Source organism: Augochlora pura, chromosome 10 (genome assembly GCF_028453695.1).
Source record: "Augochlora pura isolate Apur16 chromosome 10, APUR_v2.2.1, whole genome shotgun sequence".
In the NCBI taxonomy this organism is placed as follows: Eukaryota; Metazoa; Arthropoda; class Insecta; order Hymenoptera; family Halictidae; genus Augochlora; species Augochlora pura.
Window position 1 is genome coordinate 23454954 of NC_135781.1, and position 20536 is coordinate 23475489.

The 20536-nt window shown below is 30.0% G+C and overlaps 3 protein-coding genes across 7 annotated transcripts; 2 read left to right on the forward strand and 1 right to left on the reverse strand.

Annotated features, from left to right (window-relative positions):
• The first annotated feature begins 30 nt into the window (after positions 1-30).
• LOC144475837 (uncharacterized) lies at positions 31-2785 on the forward strand. 2 transcript variants are annotated; one of them, XM_078192152.1, is made up of 7 exons: positions 31-519; positions 588-708; positions 798-1034; positions 1130-1318; positions 1392-1947; positions 2019-2295; positions 2404-2785. In XM_078192152.1, exons 2-7 carry the CDS (start codon positions 618-620, stop codon positions 2521-2523), a joined length of 1470 nt encoding a protein of 489 aa, XP_078048278.1. In that variant the 5' UTR covers positions 31-519; positions 588-617; the 3' UTR covers positions 2524-2785. The 2 variants fall into 2 exon arrangements, with proteins under 2 accessions (XP_078048278.1, XP_078048277.1); XM_078192151.1 differs by having other exon boundaries at positions 31-336; positions 410-708.
• A 499-nt stretch (positions 2786-3284) lies between these two features.
• On the forward strand, positions 3285-5711 carry LOC144476261 (pyrimidodiazepine synthase). Its single transcript, XM_078192966.1, has 6 exons — positions 3285-3584; positions 3774-3931; positions 4006-4179; positions 4288-4420; positions 4495-4610; positions 4703-5711. Exons 1-6 carry the CDS (start codon positions 3560-3562, stop codon positions 4823-4825), a joined length of 729 nt encoding a protein of 242 aa, XP_078049092.1. The 5' UTR covers positions 3285-3559; the 3' UTR covers positions 4826-5711.
• Positions 5712-6065: 354 nt separating this feature from the next.
• On the reverse strand, positions 6066-20347 carry Ziz (dedicator of cytokinesis protein Ziz). Of its 4 annotated transcripts, none has more exons than XM_078192047.1 (29): positions 20133-20347; positions 19382-19498; positions 19011-19183; positions 18780-18849; positions 18037-18477; positions 17440-17934; positions 17174-17340; positions 16943-17104; positions 16798-16877; positions 16459-16712; positions 16143-16384; positions 15956-16055; positions 15513-15884; positions 15238-15435; positions 15015-15161; positions 14751-14937; positions 14645-14674; positions 13936-14114; positions 13652-13860; positions 13163-13573; positions 12788-13088; positions 12549-12708; positions 12324-12484; positions 11916-12245; positions 11702-11843; positions 11236-11498; positions 10790-11147; positions 10374-10665; positions 6066-10301 (listed from the first exon to the last, which is right to left on the reverse strand). In XM_078192047.1, exons 1-29 carry the CDS (start codon positions 20229-20231, stop codon positions 10067-10069), a joined length of 6375 nt encoding a protein of 2124 aa, XP_078048173.1. In that variant the 5' UTR covers positions 20232-20347; the 3' UTR covers positions 6066-10066. The 4 variants fall into 4 exon arrangements, with proteins under 4 accessions (XP_078048173.1, XP_078048172.1, XP_078048175.1 ...); XM_078192046.1 differs by having other exon boundaries at positions 11693-11843; XM_078192049.1 differs by lacking the exon at positions 14645-14674.
• Positions 20348-20536: the final 189 nt, after the last annotated feature.

Here is a 20536-nt window from a genome sequence, read left to right on the forward strand (position 1 = left end):
TTGGATTTCGAATTCAAATATTAAGTGTAATTCTCCTTTTAAAGAACAGATAGCAGCACTAGGGCACCATATGAAAATGGCGGATAGTCTAAGATTTTACCTGTGATTGTGATTTGTATCACACACGGCAGAGTGCCTGTTGAACTCGCTGTGAGCCGCCACTATCGTTTCCTAAAGAAAGATGATGGGGAATGGAGACAGCGGTTGTCTTCTATTTTTATTCTTCATTTTTTATATATACGTATTTATCTCACACGGCCTCTGAATAGTGGACATGTCACATCATGTAAAATGATGCCAGCTGCCTATGTTACGATGATAACGTTAAATATAAATGTATGACAATATCTAGCAAATGAACAAATATCGCTATGCGTATTTGCTTTTTAAACAGTTTCCACCTTTCCAGCCTATATGCACAAATCTTAATCAGAAATTAATACAGAAGGAGAAGTTTACAAACAGTAGTTTACGAAAAACAATGTAATTTGAGGTCACTTTCGTTTTCCAAGTTTGAAGGTGAAAAACATGTACATAATTTAGCAAAGAAATTATATTATAGGATATTAATTACGACTGTTTTAAAGAAAACCATTGTTATTCTAATAATAATAAGAATGTCTTGCAAAGATAACACTAAACTATCAGGAAATTCTAACAAAAGAGAGATCGTAGAAGCAGAAATTATAAAAGTATTGAAGGAACAAGGTATTTAAATTATTTATCAATGTATACCAAAAATAAATTTCTGTTAATTAATTTCTGAAATTAAAAAATTTCATTTTTGTTACTTTTAGATTATACATTAAATACTGTGAATTGTTATGGAGACAATTTGTTACATATTAGTGCAGCGAATGACTGTTATAACATTACAAAAGAAATTTTACAGAAAGAAACCTCTTGCAGTATGATTGACAGAAAAAATAGATTTGGATGGACACCATTAATGATAGCAATTCGAAATAGAGATATTAAAACAGTTAAATTTCTTTTAGAAAAAAATGTTAATGTAAATGAATCAACTTATCTTGGTCAGTATATTTATCTCTTAGTTTTACAAATTAAGTTTGTAAAGTTTTAAAATGATATCAATTTATTTTTATTTTTATCCTAAAATATTTTGTAGGAATGTCTGTTCTTGGATTAGCAGCTGCAATTGATGTAGATATGTTTCAAACTGTATATGAAGCATGTCCAGCTGCATTACAAAATTGTATGCACGATGATATCACACCGCTTTGTATAGCTGCTATGAGAAATGATAAAAATTTATTTTTTCAATTGTTAAATTTAGGATTTAAAATTTCTAGAATAAGTGAGCAACATCTGTAATATATGGTACTGTACATAGATATTTTTGTAATAACACTTTTTATCCTTTTTTATAGATGACTATACACATGTCATGATGAAACTGTCAATGGTACCAGAAATTCGAAATTTAGCAGAAATTGTTGATGTAGAAGATTATTGGAATGATATTTCAGATAACATACCTATAGAAATAGAAAGTGATTCAGATGAAAATAATATTCAAAAAAAATATAATAAAGAAAATAAAAATGACAACATAATATCATTCTTAAATTCTTTTGAGAAATCTAAAGTTGCTTTACATACTTCAGGAAAAAATAACGATGACTTTAATAACAATAACATAATAAATCCCAGTCGGTGTCCAAAAATAAAGCCTTCTAAATTAAATTTAGTAGCAAAGCATTCAGATCCTTCTTTATACAGTATAATCTCGCCAAAACTGACTTGTACCTTGGATGAAGGTCTACCAGTATCTCCAAATATTTATTTCATTAAAAGTGATGATAACAGTCAAGTTAATATCAATACAATAAACAATAAATATGAAGCATTAATTGAAAAGGAAAATGTAAAATTAACACAGCAGTCAAAACGTGATAAATGTTTACCAGAACGACCATTGCAGAGGTATATTGAAGACTGTAATGGTTAATCGAAAAATTTCCCTGTGTTTACTCAATATTTTTTCTGTTCTGAAGATTACAGTCTATTCGACCACCAGACTTGAATATACAAAATGATGAAGAAGATCTTAATGCAACTCTTAGTTTCATTCCTGAATTCAGTCCAGTTCATTCACCATATGTACCTGCAGATCTAAAGGACGAAAATGTGTATGGTGAAGATACACCGACACCACCACATTATAAAACACCACCAAGAGGAATGATCTTAAATTCAGAAGAAACAAAATTATGTATTTTATTACAATGTCATGAGCTAGACCACCATATTCCTTTATTTCTTGAGCAAGAAGTAAGTGTATTAGACTTCAGCATTACAAAAATGATGATTTACGTATAGACAATATTTGTAATAAGACTAAATTTTTGTAAGTCATTTTAACTATTTTATTTTTTATAGGTTGATTTTGAGTTGTTTATGTCTCTAACTGATCAAGATTTAATTGAAATTGGTATAAAGAACAAGACAGAAAGAAAAGCTATATTAGATGTTATAACACAATATAGTTACTATTATTAATTAACTGCGTTATAGATTTATTTATAAAATATTTTATTATTATATACAATACTTTAAGAAAAAGTTGTTATAAAAATACAAAAATAAAGGTTTACTATTTTTAATACTTAAAGTAATACACACATATTTTTATTAAATAATATAAAAGCATTAGTCCTTGTATCTTTAACTATCGACACATAAAATTGCGATTTAACACTTGCGTGTTTCTTGCTTAATACTTACTATGTCCCTATTTAATCGAAACGAAAACGTGATAGAAATTTTTATGACAATATCTCTAAAAAAATCTATTCTATATTCTTTGATTGCTAACATTCATAAATAATTAACAGGAAGTAAGATATTAATTAATTTCTCTTATCGGATACCTATTTATTCATCATATCACGCGTGTATACACGAGGATATAGCAGAGAATTCAAAGTCGCGCAAAAAGGTCGGTGGACATCACACGAGTATATTAATTAACACAGTTACCATTATAGATGGCATCACTATCGCGGCGGCCACCTTACAAACCACTGCGGAAATTGCAATTTATTGAATTTGTAAATCTTCTTACTTAAATATATAAAAATATTATTATTTCATATATTGTTACTTCCGGGTGAACTAATGTAATTCGTTAATAATACCAAAATATCTTTATCGTTTGATTTTTACTTCTATATAGTCTGTCATTATTGATGGATTTCAAACTAGGCTACCTATGTATGTACACACATGTAAATTTCAGTTATACGTATATTTGCAACGCGTACACATGTGCACTAGAAATGTAGTTTCGTCTATGTAAAAGCATTCCACCTCTGCGTCCGCAATTCCGCACAGCCTGTTTATAGCGTTATTGCAGATTGAAAAGCACTTCCCTTTGTGATTTTTTGGAAAAAGTTCTGTCTTTTCTTCCAATAAAAAAAATCAAGTGACAGACGGCATAAATTGTTTTTACACTTACTTTTGCTGAAATTGATCATTATATTAACATAAGAATCACATTACTTTCCTATCATCGGTTGACAAAAAATTTTCAACTATGAGCAGCGAACATCTTGGAGCTGGTAAATAGTTCATTTTTTTCTGCAAATATATTAGTCTTTTTTTATTGTTAATAATTGTTTGGAATTTATCGTAAATTGAAGTACATTTATGTCGATTATTATTTGAAATTTTGTTTTTATATACATTTCGAGATTAGTTTGTAATTCATAATATTCAATTTTGCTTTTATTAATAATATTATCGTTTAGGCTCCCAGAAACCAGCTGAAATAAAAGGACAAGCACGTTTGTATAGTATGAAATTTTGTCCTTTTGCCCACCGTATTCGGTTAATATTGTCTTATAAAAAAATTCCTCATGACATTGTTAACATCAACTTAATGAATAAGCCAGAATGGTATTTTGAGGTTTGTATATATATTTTGACATTCTAATTTTACTCTAACAATTACGTGTAATACTCATTTATTGCAATTTTTAGATTCATCCTGAGGGTAAGGTTCCAGCATTAGTTGTCACCGATAATGAAAAGCAACATGTCTATAAAGAATCCATAGATATAGCAAACTATTTGGATGAAAAATACCCTGAACCACCTCTATATAATGAAGCAACCAAGGCTCGTGATTTGGAGCTCTTAGACCATTTTTCCAAAGTAATAACAATTAAATATAACTTAATATCTATATTTCTATTTTATACATCTATATAACAGATTCCATTAATCAATTACTACATATTAACAGTGGGTTACTAATTTCAGATTGCTACAATTTTCTCAAATTGTATACATGGTAAAGATAAAAGAAAATTGAATGAAATTATTGTTGAAATATCAAGTCTGTTAAAAGAGTTTGAGAAGGAATTAGAAACACGTGGAACTATTTTCTTTGGAGGTTTGTACATAATCCTTCCATTTTACAATGATTTTATAGAAATGTTTTATCCTGATTGTAACTTTTTGTTCAAGGTTTTCAACCTGGAATGTTGGATATATTCATGTGGCCCTGGGTTGAACGAAGGAAAAGTTTGTCTTTAATTTATAAGGAACCAATGAGTCCTGATAACAGTAGTTTCACACATATAGTGAGTTAAATGTTTTAATAAATTCATTGTACATTTTACAATATTTAATATATTAAAATATAGATGTAATTAACATTCTACATTGATTACAGGTTGAATGGGTTCAAAATATGAAAGGTCAGCCATTTGTTCAAGAAAACGAATGTTGTCATGAAAAGTTTGCACAGTTGATCGAAAATATGAATTCAGGAAAAGTTGACTTTGATAAACTATAAGATATTTACCTGTTTGGTAAATAAGAGTACTTCCGCGACATGTGATATTACACACTTTAACTATTCCTATTAAAATATAAATATAATTATTACGCGTACAAACATACGTGAGTTGATACTTAATTTAGATTTTCGAAGTATTCATGTTCTAGTATTAAAGTATTCGGTTAGTAAATCTTCCAGTGACTAATCTTTAAACATCGAATAATGTTTTTATTGTTACAATTAGGATTCAATAAATTGTAAAAAGTAATGCTAAAAGGCTGTATAACGTATATCTATTACCATGACAATATGAATATATACATTGTAAACATGTCCACTGCACTAGTACTACAGTTTTATATTAAATATTACCTCATGACCTTTATTATAAATAAAGCAAGTTAATAGGTTTTCGTGTTTATTTATATTTGTATGTAGTGTTTTGAATTAATTCGTGCATATGTTAAGAGTTGTATGAACAACTCTTTAGAAAATTTCTTTTTCTTCATACAATCTTTACTGCATACTTACCATGTAGAAAATATTGGGTTGGGGAACAAGTACGTAAGTACGGTCAACAAACAAGTCGTGGATTGGCCGAAAAAATGAACTGCGATCATAAGACTTCATCATCTTCATTCAATGGTATTTGTCGAAAAATTGGGAGGCTGGGTGCCTCACGAGATTAACGAAATTAACAAAGGCGAATACATAGTGGATTAATTTATTGTTATAACTATTAGCACAGTTTTGTAGAGAAGAAACAGCTCTATTGAATGAATATTATACACTTTGTCAAACAGCAACAAATCGTTATAAAATAAAAGAAAATATAAAAACGCTATGAACTTTTTCCCCAACCTAATACATTAAAGAAATTTTGTACAATTTAAATAATTTCCATATTATTAAATAAAATAATACTTCCATTTTGACAATACAATTTTGTTTCTCAATACTGAATCCTTGCTAGCAATGAAGTAGGTCCAATTAATCAAATTCATTTTTAATGCGCAGAGACTTATTTATTATTTAAAATAGTCATGTTCAATCATACGTTTAATTAATTTTAATTTTATATTTGTAGTTTCTATTACGATTTTGATTTATTTTGATATTTTTATTCGGATCCGACTTAACTCTAAAGAATAACAACAGTGGCATATTTGAAAAATTACTTACAAATATTGAAATTTTTGAATACAATATAGTTAAGGAAATAAAATAATTTTAGCAGCATATTATGCCACGTAAATAAAACGAACATATTATATTTTGATATACATATAATATACTTCAAACAATAATGATTTTCTAAAAAGGTATTAAATAAAATGCTTACTACCGTGGTAGTTTTTAAGGTATTTGTCATTTTATTGTTTTAGTCGCAATGGCATATTTTTATAATGGCCATATGTCAATTATCATAACATCAGTGTATTTAAAGCTGTAAACTATGCAACTACTTTAGTATAATAAAATGTAAAATAATCCTGTGAGTGTGTTGACAACTTATCATTCTATTAAAATGAATTTAGATTAAGGAAATCGTTAGCTTGTACAATTTATATTGCAACTTAATGAGCTAACATCATTTTCAATACAATTTTTGCCTACGAATCTATTATGTAACAAATTCATGCACATTTAATGAACATAAATTGATTTTACAACTCGGCGTTTATATTTATAATATTAGGTTCCGATTAATTTGATATATACTCAAAGACATTGCGTCAGTTACAAACATAACAGCAACATTTATCTTCATGCAGCGCTCATTCCTATTATCGAATTTAAATACACATGGTGTCTTTCTTCTGTCACATACATACATACATACATAATCATTATTATTTTTTTCTTTTCATTATAAAAGTTTATATTGAATGTAATCTAATGACGTCATACACTTTGTACGATGTAGTATTAATCATCAGACTTCTTACTGTTATTAAAAGTGTAACTTCTATTATAAATATAGTACTGGACAGCATTCTGACTTTCATTTATTAAAATCTCAGCAACGAAATAGGCACTCTACTCGAAAATACGGAATATTTGAATGTCACAAATAAATTAGCATTTGTAATACAAATTTTTCTTCAACTATTCTTTTTTTGTGTTAAGATAATTGAAAAATATATAATGTACAGTATAAATAAATCAGTTTTACTGGATATAATATGTTATATAAAAAACGTTTCCAGAGTAAAATAACTTTATGTAGTACAAATTTTCGATGAGTTCGAGACGAATTTCCCTTTTCATAGCATATTTGAGATTATACACAAATTAAATACGCGACTATTAGGTTACTTAAATCTAGAAAATATATATACTATGCGTACCTCACAGAATTACACATGAAAACACTTAAAATATAATTTTCGTTTGCCAGAGTTGAGCATTAATTGACTTAAAGATAAAAATTTTTTAATTATAAATAATGAATTCAATCATTGCTATAACTGATAACTAAGTATTTACTTTTAATTATTTTAAGCATCTTTGTTGTAATAGTTCATCGTTAAGTATTGCCCAATTCCGCCAATTCTAATATAATTTTACATTTCAAAATTTCATCTATCTAACTTAGATTTCGGTAAAGGGCTGCCAAATGTGTTGTTACATTGAAGCATACAATTGTTCCTGACAATTATCTTTTCTAAATAATTTATAATTTTATAAGTATTTATAATAGTATGTAATATTCATTTGCACTACAATTATAAAATGTAGTTTGTATAAAACAAATACGCCATGGCACAGAAACTTTTTCACTTTTCTTAGTCAAATACTATTTTTATTTTTATCAGTTCTGTAACTAAATACTACTAGTATACAAATCTAATATGTTTAATGTACATACTGTAATATATAGTTTTTACTCAGCCTTTTTCTTATAACATTATGGCAATAAACAACTATACATTAATTTTGCAGATTATAATTTGACAAATTTTAAAGCAAGTAAAGCGGCAGATAACAATAAATTCGACAAGGCGAATGTACTTTTTGCTTAACTAAATTATACAAGTCATTTGTCATAATGCAATAACAAAATTATTTATAATTAATTATTACGAAAAACATTTTGTCATTTATATATGCATATATTATACAGTATATCCAATATATGGATAAACATTTATAAGCAGTTTTGTACTACTAAATTTGCAGATATATAAAGCACATAATATAATTTGCAAGTGTGAGTACGTGTGCGCACAGGCATGTATGTATGCAAGTGTGTTAAATAAATCATCTTTCGTGATAGATTCTTGAATAAAGCGGTAGATATTCTTAATAAGAGTATCCCATTGTTTAAACACAATACTTTGTGTGCATTAATTACAATTATACATTTTGTTACATATAGAAATACATAAAATCTGCACAAAATGTTTTGCATGAAAACTAATAACATAACATAAATCCATAAAATATTCTTTTGTCTTAAATTTGATATTGCATGTAATAATTATAAAGAAAAATTCTAAAATATTCAACATTTGGATGTTTAAATTTTACATATCTCATAAATTTCAATATTCGTTATTTTATGTACATGAATTCATGAAACAATTGTACAGAATGCAATAGTGTTATTGCATATTGTTTTAAATGTATCACAACAAAATTATATAAAGAAGATACGCGTGTAGCATAGAATCAAAATTACTTTTCAGAAAAATTTGTTGGAAGGAATAATTTCAAGTTAAGTACTATGTCTATAAAATTCCGTTATTTCGATAACCAGGATGAGAAAATGCAACAGATATCATAATTTTTACATTACAGAGATGGCGTAATATAAATGTTACACTGTATTTGAATATTTACTATTATATATGAGCCGCCCAGTGCACACATCGATTAACTCCACTTTTTGAAAAATCTTAAATTTAAGTGTCAAAGCACTTGGTATAGTCATAACTTTTTATATTTATAATAACTTTCCTGAATAATAAAGATTAACACCATTAAACGGCAAAATTTTTTTTTCTTTTTTTCTTTTTAGCTATTCTTTCTTGTTAATTTTATACATTAAATAATATTAATTTTATACATTAAATTATACGTTAAATGAAAGCTATATCTGTATTTATTCATCCTACATTATATATGTGAATCTATGTTATAACAGGAATTTTAAAAATCAATGTACATCATTTCATCGCGTTTCTCGACTTTTTGTTTTATGGAGTTAGTCGATGTGTGCACTGAACGGCTCATATAGTAAGTAGGTAAAAAATGTTGTATAATAATTTAAATAGTTTTACTTCCCAAAATGTTGTAACAAATAATCTCATCTTTTGATTAATCATAATACTTGTATCATTGTAGAACGTTTGCTAGCTACATCTTCTTTACATAATGCATATATGTAGAATAAATTATACGAATATATACAAATTAAATTCTACGGATGTAACGTATTCTAATATATAAATCATTAAATCCTTAAGTCAGTGTGTACGTATATGTATATGTCAATGCCCCTTTAGGTGCATAACACCAAACTATACTACATTCAACTTGATTTAATACACAGGATGCACCCTCTAATTGTAGAGTAACCATGATTTTTCAACTGTTTTTGATAAACTGTCATAGGTATTTTTTCAACAGACTGAAAATAGCTGAAAAATTATAGCTAATCTTGCAAACTACATTCTGTAGAAATTTTTAATATGTAGAAACTGTATGTATGATAATTATAAATTTTGTATTCTGAAAAAGTGTAAATCTTTCATCGAGGTAAAATGCTTAGACAATGTTACCTTGCTATTTTATCAATCTGTGTAAATTTTTACTAAAAATGTGTATATGTGACAAATCCTAGAAAATATGGCAGTGATTAAAACATGAGAAATATTTACGATTAGGCCACCAGATAAATATGTACTGTTCATAAAGATAGTCCAGTGTACGTTTACTGCTTACAAAGTGCAATACGAAACCAAATATTCTATTTATTCTAGTTTCTATGTTTATGCACGTGTTAGCATTTTGAGATATAATGAAAAATGACAGTTCGATTCTATTATCAATGTATAATTGCAACCATATTCTAAACTAGTAACAATATCCTCTTATCCGTAATTAATAACACAGTTACTTTTGTGCTTAAGGAAATGAATAAAGGGCAAACGCACAACCCATTTTGTACCATCCATTTAGTGGAGAAATAGCTTTAAAATGAAGCTAATCAAATTGCTCAGATAACTTTGTTTCGAGACGTGACTTACTTTAGGCTGTACTTGTATGATTATTAGCACCACTAATAGCACTAAATAAAGCAGCGCTGTTGCGCTTAAAATTACAAACTTGTTCATCGGGCCAAATAGGTTCACCAAGTAACGATGATAAACTTTGACAAAGTTTCTGATAATTCTCACGCAATACTTCTTGATACTCGTGCTGATCAGATGTAATTAACTTACTATTTATTTGGAGAGCTGTGTAACATATTTTAACAAATTCCCTGCAAGAATATTTATATATTAAGCAAAAATTTTAATAGGCGGACAAGAGTTTATCGAGAATGGTTAATTACCTAAAAACGTCCTTTAGCTCTTCAACTTTGTCATCTGGGTATTGTGGAGACAGTGCGGGATCTAGAAATGCAGAAGCGTATGCAAGTGGTCCGGCATTCACTGTAACGCATATACTTCCTTGTAATCTCAATTGTAATTTTTTAACATCTGTTGGACCTATAAGGGCTACATCTTCCAATTCTTGAACACGATGTCGCATTTCATCAAGTGCCACTTCTATCGGACTAAGCTCCATTATTCGTTTCTCGGACACCAAGATCCGCTTTTTAATGTACGGGAAGGAATATTGTGCTTCAAACGTAAACAATAAATATTAAACTTAACATTTCTAAAAATTATTCCTTCAGATTTCCGCGAATAAAACGAATCACCATTTTATCTTCAAACAAGTGTAAAAAATGTAAATTTAACGTACTTGTTAGAATTGTTCTTCGTTTCCATTGATCTTCCGGATTACCTCTTGCTTTTCCTTCTTTAGTAAATGGAGTTTCAAACATGAAACACGACACGTTATGATTCTGTTCAAATTCGGTTTGTCTAGTTTCTAATTCGTACTTCTCGAAATAAGGTGTCACATGTGTCACTTGAATGTAAGCAAATTTCGGATCTAACTCTGTTATATCAATCGGCACGGAATCCATAATCATTTTAACATTTTCTGCGCCAAATTTATCGGAATACAAATGATTTAGGCGCTCTGAAATTTCTGACAAAGACGTAACTTTTGGTTCTTTGTAGATATACTCTTGTCCATTCTCGTCTTCAAAGTATGCCTATAAAATATATATGTATAGAAATAAAATTATGAAAACGATAAGTTTATGTACTGTAAAAGAGAAATATTTTTCAATTTTTTCTTACCGAGCCGAAAAATGCGACTCTATAAAACCTCCCAAGAAGCCTCTTTCCAGATTTAGTAACTTCTACAATTTTATTACACGCTTGTGCTAAATGTGAATAACAATTTGCTAGAGCTTCGTAATTTCGTTTCTCTTCATAAATAGGAACTATTAAACGATATAGGTGTCCAAGCAGTTCGAATCTTTCTGCTTTTTCTAGCATTTCAGCACAAACTTCCAATTGTTCAAGAAGTAGATACTCGTTGTAGTGAATATCTTGCACACCTAAAATAGTAACATAAAAAAATAAATGGTTTACATATATGAATAACTTCACTTATTAAATTGAAAATATAAATTATGCAGAAAAACGTATATAATTCTTATTACACGCATGCAGATTGCTCATGCACAATGAAAAGATAAAATTAACAAGAATTAAAAATATAAATCATAATACAAACGTGTACAAAACATACAAATCTCACCAGCATCGAGTTTGAGGCTGCACTCATCTCTAGAAATGTTTTCAGAGATTTTGTCAAAAGCTTCTGCTCCCCACGTGTGAACCTTTTTTAATTTCAGATACTCAGCCATTAAAGCGGCGATATGTAGATGACAGCAAGCAGCCTAAGATAGAATAGTTGTACACAATAAATTTGTAATATATCTAGTTACTCGAAAATATAGCAAAATCTGTACCTCTGAAAAATTACCATCCCTTGCATGATTTCTAGCCATAGTTTCCAACCAAGTATACCTTAATTCTGGTGTACTAGCATAAGAGTTAGCCAAACTATGTTGCAAATCGACTAACATTTCTGGATCATTATTATGTTCCCTCATTTGCGCGGTTGCCATTAGAACGGTTCGAATCCTTTTATTGAGATCTTTCACTTCCACTGGGAAACCTGTACCTTTCATTACTTTGTCAGATGAAGCATAACTGTTTATTAATGACAATGATTCTTGAAATCTTGAATTGTTCAATCCAATCACGTTTCCAAGCATTTGTGAAACAGATATTATTACCTGTTTATAAATGGATATATATAACATTTCATTCGCCAAAAAAAGATAAAAACTATTAATTTTCTGAATCTCACTTACTTGTAAGTGAACTCTAGTCAGACCCTTCCGACTCGTAAATTCAAAATTACTTCTCATAAGTAGATAAACCAATGCGCAAGATTCCTGTCTAATAGAACTTAATTTACTGTTACAACATCGCAATAGTTCATAGCACAAACGCCCGCAGAGAACTGCATTACCTGTAAAGTCAATCATAATTAATAATCTAGCAATTCTTTCTCATACTTCGAAAAAAATGCATACCTTGAAAAAGAATTATAGAGTAATTATTTAAGAAAGCTCTGAAACTAGCGAAAACATGACGCAACAAAGTTTCCGACTGCCCAACTTGTAAAAATGACAAATATATATTAAAAACTTTTTGCATAATAGGATTATCGCCGTTCGTTGCTAAAAGTACATCCTGAAAACATATTTATTCATTTTAATGACCTTCAGTTTAGTGATGCAACCTGTATAAATGTAAATGTATAGTATTATACCTTAAAATGAAGGCAGAACAATCCTAAACAATCTAACGCAATAAGACCAACTTCCGTTGCCATATTTGCTTCTAACAAAACCTGATGAACTTTTCCAGTATCATTTTCGACAAGATTTTCTCTGAGTGTATTATTATGGGGTTGTAAAGTGCTAGTAGCTGGTCCTTCGTTGGAAAAGTCAGGGGGTGCCATTCTGGCTGGTAAGGTCATTGCCTTCACTGTTCGAGGTTTTCCAGAACTGCTTGTCACGTTTGTGGTGATTTGCCTCTTTCCGATATACTTGAAATGATAGAGACTCATTCTGCAAAAATAGACATATAGTTTCTGTGCAGTAAAAATAAATCTTTAAATAATATATTGATAGTATAAACTCACTCTATCACTGAGAAAAAATTCAAAATTTCAAGATCGCTGCACTGTTGCCACCAAGCAATAACTTGATGGTCACCCAAGTATTTTATAACAAATAAGAAACATAGCAGAATATCCTTCACTTCCGATGACTGCAATTTATCGCATCTTGAAGATGACTGTGTAACGCTTAGAGACCGCGAATGTCTCTTTTTCTCACCGGTGCCATTTTCAATTGGTTCGCGGATCACAATTGTAGTTTCTTGGGATATATTTGACTGTGAAGCACCGGATATAGTTGATGTATCAGATTCTATACTAGTACATGAATATCCATTGACTAAACCTTGACCTGCTATGGCCGCAAAATACGTAGAATCTCGTAAATGCATGGATGCTCTTATTGGGGATTGTGTATCCAGATTTACTGTAAGCCTGTACATAATGTATGTAATTATGTATAATTTATTTCCATATTTTGTTATTGTTCAAATAGAAATGATGCAAACTTACCTGTGAATTGACTTTGGAGTTCCAGTAGCTGTTGTGACGCTACTAGTATCTTTGCTCGCTAAGAATGAGCTGCTAGTTGATATTCTGTTAGTTCCATTTTGCTTGGCTTCTGTTTTACTACCATCGTTTACAGATTGTAGTCTATGTAAATTTTCTAAAACGATTCCCAACCATGGTATATAAACGGACGCTATCCTACTTAATTGACCCTGAACGAATAGAATTATTTTAAATTGATATTTGTAACACAATTTTAACGGAAGTTCAAGTTATAAACGATATACCTTATTCTGATATCTATCGTCTAGTTCATGTTTCGCCATTAAATCTCTTAACGTAGCTATCGCAACTTTTCGTATTTGTACAATTTCATTCAAAGAAGTTTTTACCTCTTGCATTAACAACCCAACCAAAAAATGATGTTTACAAAAGTCTTCAGATAAACAGTACTCGTTAATTAAATCTGTAACGAATAAATACTTTCATGTTAATAAGTATATTCTATTTTTTATGAAATTTGATGACATGAAAACATAAATATCTATATATAGACATTCAAAATCAGCCTAAAAACATTAAATATTAAACGAAATTAAAATCATTTAATAGATTGCTATAAAACGTATACTATATATAATCAGTTGTCAAAACCATTGAAATGAATTTTTCGTGGAAGTCGATTAATTTATACTATTTTACTAATTTTATATTTATAAAATATTTGTCAATTCGTGCAGTTCATATCGTATTTTATGCTTGAAAAATGTGGAACAAAGTGTGAGCAATTTTTTTTTTAAATTTTGGTACATAGTGCACTTTAATTATATAATAAACCAAGCTTGCATAGCAACAAATAAGAATGCCATGAAAACATTTTCTATAAATCTAGTGATTGATAGTGATCAATGTCAAAAATTGTGCATCTCCCACTCACTATGGCTACAGTAACAAACCACAATTAAGACGGGAGTTTATGGACATGGCTTAACATACCATCGCATTCTGGATCACTCTCTGTATCTTCTGAATAAAGCATAAACTGGTTAAATTACGTACTTGAAGATACTGAACATAATATTAATAGTGGTTACAATATTACCTTTGGAAGTGATTCGTGATTGCATCATTGGCAAATTGAAAGACACATAATGCTCATGTGTACAGATTATTTGCAGGAATGTGAATTTGAAATCGTACAATGTACGTGTATCGCCTGGCGAAAAGTTGTCCATATATGAATTGATTAGGCAGAAAACAAATCCGCGATCCATGAATGTGAGACATCGCTATGAAAATTTTCATCAATTAATTCCAGACTATGTAAAATAAAATGATAAATAAAATACACATCACATTTACTTACTTTTAGAAATTGTGCAAGACTTTTGTTTAACTCATGAGTTTCGACAGGCATTTCTTTGTATTTTGTCATTAAGTATGGCATAATGACGTCCACCAAGCTCCTGATTTTTTCATGATATTCTTTAGAAAACCTTTCGTTTCTATGCATCTGTAAACAATTGAGTTGAGAAACATTTATTCCAATAATGTATCAGTTAATATGAAAAACATATTTCAGAACCCACCTTTATTCTACCTGTTGAAAGTAAATGTTGTGCCATACTTTTGATCATTATTTCAAAGAAAAAACTAGAGTGGTGCATAAATTTATTGACTACAAGAAAGTCGGTATTACTGGGCTGTAACAACGTAGGAAGATGCTTTCCCAACTGTTCATGAACTGTAACACTGCCGTTCCCTTGCGTTGGTGACGCAAAAACAAACTACAAAGTAAATATTCTTTCCGTATTCTTCAATTATTTAAAGGTATCAAATAATTACATTTTTCAGGAATGTTTACCTTAATATAAGCTTGAAGAGTTTCTTTCCTACCAGCTTCATGCACCATGTTAATGAAGTGTATTAAAACTCTTATAATAAATAATCCGACTTCCTCGTTCGTAGTATGCGTTAATAATGTAAATAGTTGATTCAGTATAGTAGGAAGAAATGTAATAACAGTAACTAGCTGTACAGCATGAGCAGCTTTTAATATTTTGCATGTCTCCGAATCTGCTGGCATTGCTCCCTGTGTTGTATCCAGGATTCGCTCCATGTGAGCAAATAAATTATGCAAATGCACATCACGTGTGAATACAGTAGAAATTAATTGGAACGCTACTGTAAATACTGGACGTTGAGAATCGATCCATGTGATTTCCGGTCCTGCATTCTAAAAGTAAAAATTTCGTTTTCTAAATACTATAAAACAGACTCTCATTTTTTCTTTGAACCTATTCTTACCCCTTTTCCTAACCCAAGAGGCTGTATTGAAAGGTACCCTGGAGGTAAATGTGTTGCTACAGGTAAAGTTTGTACGTTTATATCCATATCCACATTCAATCTGTAGAAAATAATGATTCATTCTTTAAATAAATTGGTCTCAAATGTTTTGGACAATGTCGGTTTTTCTCGTCATATATTGTCCTACCTTCCTTTGTGTAATAATGGGGACCAAGCATAACCAACACAGTTTTCCACCCCGTTCTCTTTTTTCTTATTCATATCACAACTTATGTGATAGAAAGAGAAAAGCAAATGGTGTTTAGAATTCAATTTTGTTGGCAGTCGTATTTTAATTTCTTCATACCACGAAGGAACTGCATTGTGATGTAAAACAGAGCAACACGCTCGTAGACATAAAAGAGGGGCACCAGGTCTTCCGTATATACACTAATCGTAAGCATGAAAATAATGTTAATAATATTGCACAAATTCATTTGAACAAAAATTAAATTTATGCGTACTCTCAAAGGTGTGGCATTTTCACTATCGTCATCTCGTAATTCAACAATGCACGCAATGTTTCTGGCTCTCGTAAATATTTTTTGAGCATCAAAACATAATGCTTGTGGATATACATAAAGGTGGTTAATGTACGTTGTATAAGGGTGGACATCCTTTTCCGAAGTACATTCAAACTCTACTACTTCAAGAGTCGGTTCTGAAGTTGGTGGCAATGGAAATGGTTTCAAAGCTGCTAAGGATGTAGACAATGTATCTGAAAGATGAAAAGGAACATAGATACTTCCACCGTTTAATTATAATTCATTGAGAACTTAAAATTTCATTAATAAAATACATACTTTCAGGTAGTTCTGTAATTGATTCAATTTTTATTTTCAACCAACCTGGTATCACAGTCAATTTACTAAGTTTTTCGGGTCTAAAATAAAAAACGCATTAGTAAACAATTGTATACAACTTGGCTCATGTTGCAGTGATACATACTTTCTGTATTCTGAAAGAAGTTTCAGTAATTCATCATCCTTTATTTTATTTCCTTCTTGTCTATATATTGCTGGAAAATCAGATGATGTATCGAGTTCATTACTATACAATCGAAATAAAGGTCTGGCAGCCCAAGCAAAGGGCATTCTATAATTTCCCAATCTGAAAAATGCAAACTAAATTAGTAAAAACTTCCCAATGGTTATTTATTAAGATTATAGTTAAATTTACCTTTGGCAACATGCTCTAACTTGTTTATGAACTTTAAAACCCAACCGTGGATCTTTTGTAGCTCTCAAATATGGTTCTGAAGTTTGGCATATATTTCCTTGTAATATTTTATCTATTCTTACAACCAAGAATATATCAGGGTGAGGATTACTAATACTAAATATGGCCTATAAACGTGAAAAAGAAATTCGATTTAGAATAAAAGACTGAATATGGTAATAAGATTGATAATCTCGATAGAAAAATATATATTAAAAATCACAAACCTGTTTTGGATATTTGATCCAATCTAAAGATATATTTTTTAAATCTTCTGGCAATTGTACATTATCCATAGATTCTGTCATAATACCTACAGGACTCAACTCTTTTATCATTCCTTGGACAACTTCATGATTAATATCAAAATGAAAATTTTCAGCAAGTTTTCTACCATTTCTTGCATCATACAGACTAAGAGTCGTTTGATAAGGTTCCACCTGACACAATGACTCCTTCTCATCTATAGGCGCTTGTAATCTAAATTTGAGACTTTCACATTTTACAAAAATTCTGTGTCCAAATTGCTCTTTGAATGGATCAACATTGTGCTCACTAGAACTTCCTGACTGTTGCTTACAGTGTGGAATATGAGGATAAATACTAAACAATCGTCTGCGATTTTCACGTCTAGCCAATGCTATACTTGTATCAGTTTCTCTGGAATATTTAATCAACTGTGGATTCATGCTCTGCTCTAAACCTTTTAATGTTCCATAAACCTATAAATAGAAACTTAACTTTTAACATGCCTATTATAAAATTTATGTAAGTTACAAATGTTACAGAAACTACCATGCACGTTTTATTCTTATATTTAATACCTGCATAGGTTGAGGAGATGGAGGGGGTGTATTGCATGCTCTTTCCAACGAAGCTGCACGTTTTTCTTCCTGTTGTTTATAATGCTGCAATACCGAGCTCAATTTTAATAACCAATCCTGCATGTCTGCTTCATTGTCTGCTGCTAAAGTATATGACTTATGCGTCCCGCTCATTCTTAACTCAAAACAAAATCTTCCACGTTTTGGATTCCTTGCAACTTCAGTACAAAAATCCATTACTATCGTTAATTTTGCTTCGCCTTTCTTTTCATCTTTAAAAAATTCAAGAATATATGTGCCATCAACTTCTTGTCTAAGGTGACAAAAGCGTCTTTTAAATGATTTCGAGCCAATATGAGCAAACATTCGATCGCTGCTTCCAATTTCTGGTCCTTTCATCAGATAGCCCTCTTTTGTGATTCCATTACTTTTTGTTAACTCCTGGTGATATTAAATAAATTATTATCTTCTTATTGCAAATATTATCTCAGAATTCCATGATAAATAAGTTAAATAAATAACAGTGAACAATGTAAGAATATACGTGTATAATTAATAAAAGTAATTAACAGTATAAATATATATGTATTTATCATTACAAGTTATAATGTAAAAATTTAAATAAATATAACTCATATATAAATCTGGCTTATTATTATATCATGGAATCAAAACTATATAACAAAGAATATTAATTGAAGAACAGCTTTTTTTGTGTTTACATAGAAAATAAACTATTTTACCTCATCAACTTGGTCTACTTCAGTATCAATTTCATATACTTCATCTTTCAAATCGTCTGATTTTGCTATTCTAAAAAAGGAGAAAATATATTCAAAATACAATTTTTTACAGCTTTTCACATCGAAAATAAAATATTCACAATAACAGTTTTACAAATACATTGCTTGTAGGAAACAAATAATATTTATGCTAATGTAATAGTCAAGGTAATGCAAAAGTACAAGTCATACTTAGGTAATTCAAGATAAGTTCCGCTGTAAGCAGAATATTTATAATGTATCAGGTTCCAATTAGATGTATAACTTCGTAAACATTCCTTTGTAAGAAGATTCTCCCCTCCTTCATCTGAAACTTGTGGTACTGTTGGTGCAAGAGTTCGATATCTTCTGGGCAATACTACTTGCTATAAAAAAAATATTTCTCAAACTACTATATTAAAACATTTTGCAATTATACAATAATAATATTATAGTAAAATGTAGCTACTTAAATATAGTTTAACTTCAGTGACATCCTGTGTATGAATTCATGATAATTTATCTACTCATACAACGGATGCAAATTTTGATAAATGGATAAGAAATAGTGATTGAAAACTCACAGATACGTCATCTTGAGGATAAAGTAGAAGCTCTCTCTGAGGGTCATTTTGTAATAAAGTTTTATTCTTTAATACAAAACTTTCAAAATCTATGGGTTCTACTAAATGTGGTTTGCTCTGAAAATAAATGATAATTTTGATAAGATAAATATAAACAGCAATAGGTATATGTTAATTCAAGTAATGTATAATACATGTAGGATAGAACTTCTGCCAGTACATTCTTTAGAAGTTAAACACCAATTTATCAATCTCTATTATGTCATGATAATAAATGGGACAAACAACGATGTACAAAAAGAATATAATTTATCCTTGATTCAAGGAAGTAATAATAATAATCATCGCACAATACAAAGAAGGCGATGTTAGTTACCATAAATAGACATGTATCAAACTAAATAACATTATTATCGAAATAAACAGAATTTCATGTTAAAAAATCCACGATTAGATATAAATTTATCACAAGTCTATCGAAAGTCTAACAAACAGCATTAATTCGTTAAATATTTATTTACTTATTCTTCGATTTAAATACGTATAGCAATAATTTTGTACAAGGCAAACAGCAATTATCATAAATAATGAATTAAAATTCTAATGAATGTATCAGCTAATGATACCAAGGAAAACGAACTTTTATCAGTGTCAGTTGATATTGTAAAATTATACTTTAAGAATTGAGTCAGAATTAATAGCAAAGATCGAGCGGCAAAAAGTAGCAAACTGGGAATGTCAGCGGTCCTACCTGTACGGTGCTCTCGCGTACTACCTGGGAGACAGTCTCTCTCAATTGAGCTGCCATGCCGGGTTTTCCCAAGCCGCGAGTAAACTTCCTTTCGCTCATCTTTGCCAATGGCACGTTGATATCATCACTGTACACTGACAAGAACACAAATCACAAACATCACATGCACTCATTACACACGACCATGGTAACCGCTCGTTATTGTCGCGGCCATATTTACGCCGCTTCTAAACTCACGTCTTAAAGTTGTAAGTCGTAGTGTCCTAAAAACATCGAACATCAACCAAATACACCAGAAGGGAAACTCCATTATTTTTCGAAAAGCAATCTCCACTGCGCATGCGTTTGTATGCAACTGCACATGCGTCTATAGGTAGAGCTTTTATGCAGTTCAAATGTTTATA

Bases quoted from the DNA above. Each gene is read 5' to 3' on its own strand.
- LOC144475837 (XM_078192152.1), top strand. From the start codon at position 618: ATGTCTTGCAAAGATAACACTAAACTATCAGGAAATTCTAACAAAAGA. The intron at 709-797 runs GTATTTAAATTA...TGTTACTTTTAG, and splicing joins AAAAGTATTGAAGGAACAAG to ATTATACATTAAATACTGTG. The intron at 1,319-1,391 runs GTGAGCAACATC...CCTTTTTTATAG, and splicing joins ATTTAAAATTTCTAGAATAA to ATGACTATACACATGTCATG.
- LOC144476261 (XM_078192966.1), top strand. From the start codon at position 3,560: ATGAGCAGCGAACATCTTGGAGCTG. The intron at 4,421-4,494 runs GTTTGTACATAA...TTTTTGTTCAAG, and splicing joins TGGAACTATTTTCTTTGGAG to GTTTTCAACCTGGAATGTTG. The intron at 4,611-4,702 runs GTGAGTTAAATG...CATTGATTACAG, and splicing joins ACAGTAGTTTCACACATATA to GTTGAATGGGTTCAAAATAT.
- Ziz (XM_078192046.1), bottom strand. From the start codon at position 20,231: ATGAGCGAAAGGAAGTTTACTCGCGGCTTGGGAAAACCCGGCATGGCA. The intron at 18,478-18,779 runs GTAAAATAGTTT...TAATATCACCAG, and splicing joins AAGTAGACCAAGTTGATGAG to GAGTTAACAAAAAGTAATGG. The intron at 11,844-11,915 runs GTACAGATTTTG...ATTCTATCTTAG, and splicing joins GGGATGGTAATTTTTCAGAG to GCTGCTTGCTGTCATCTACA.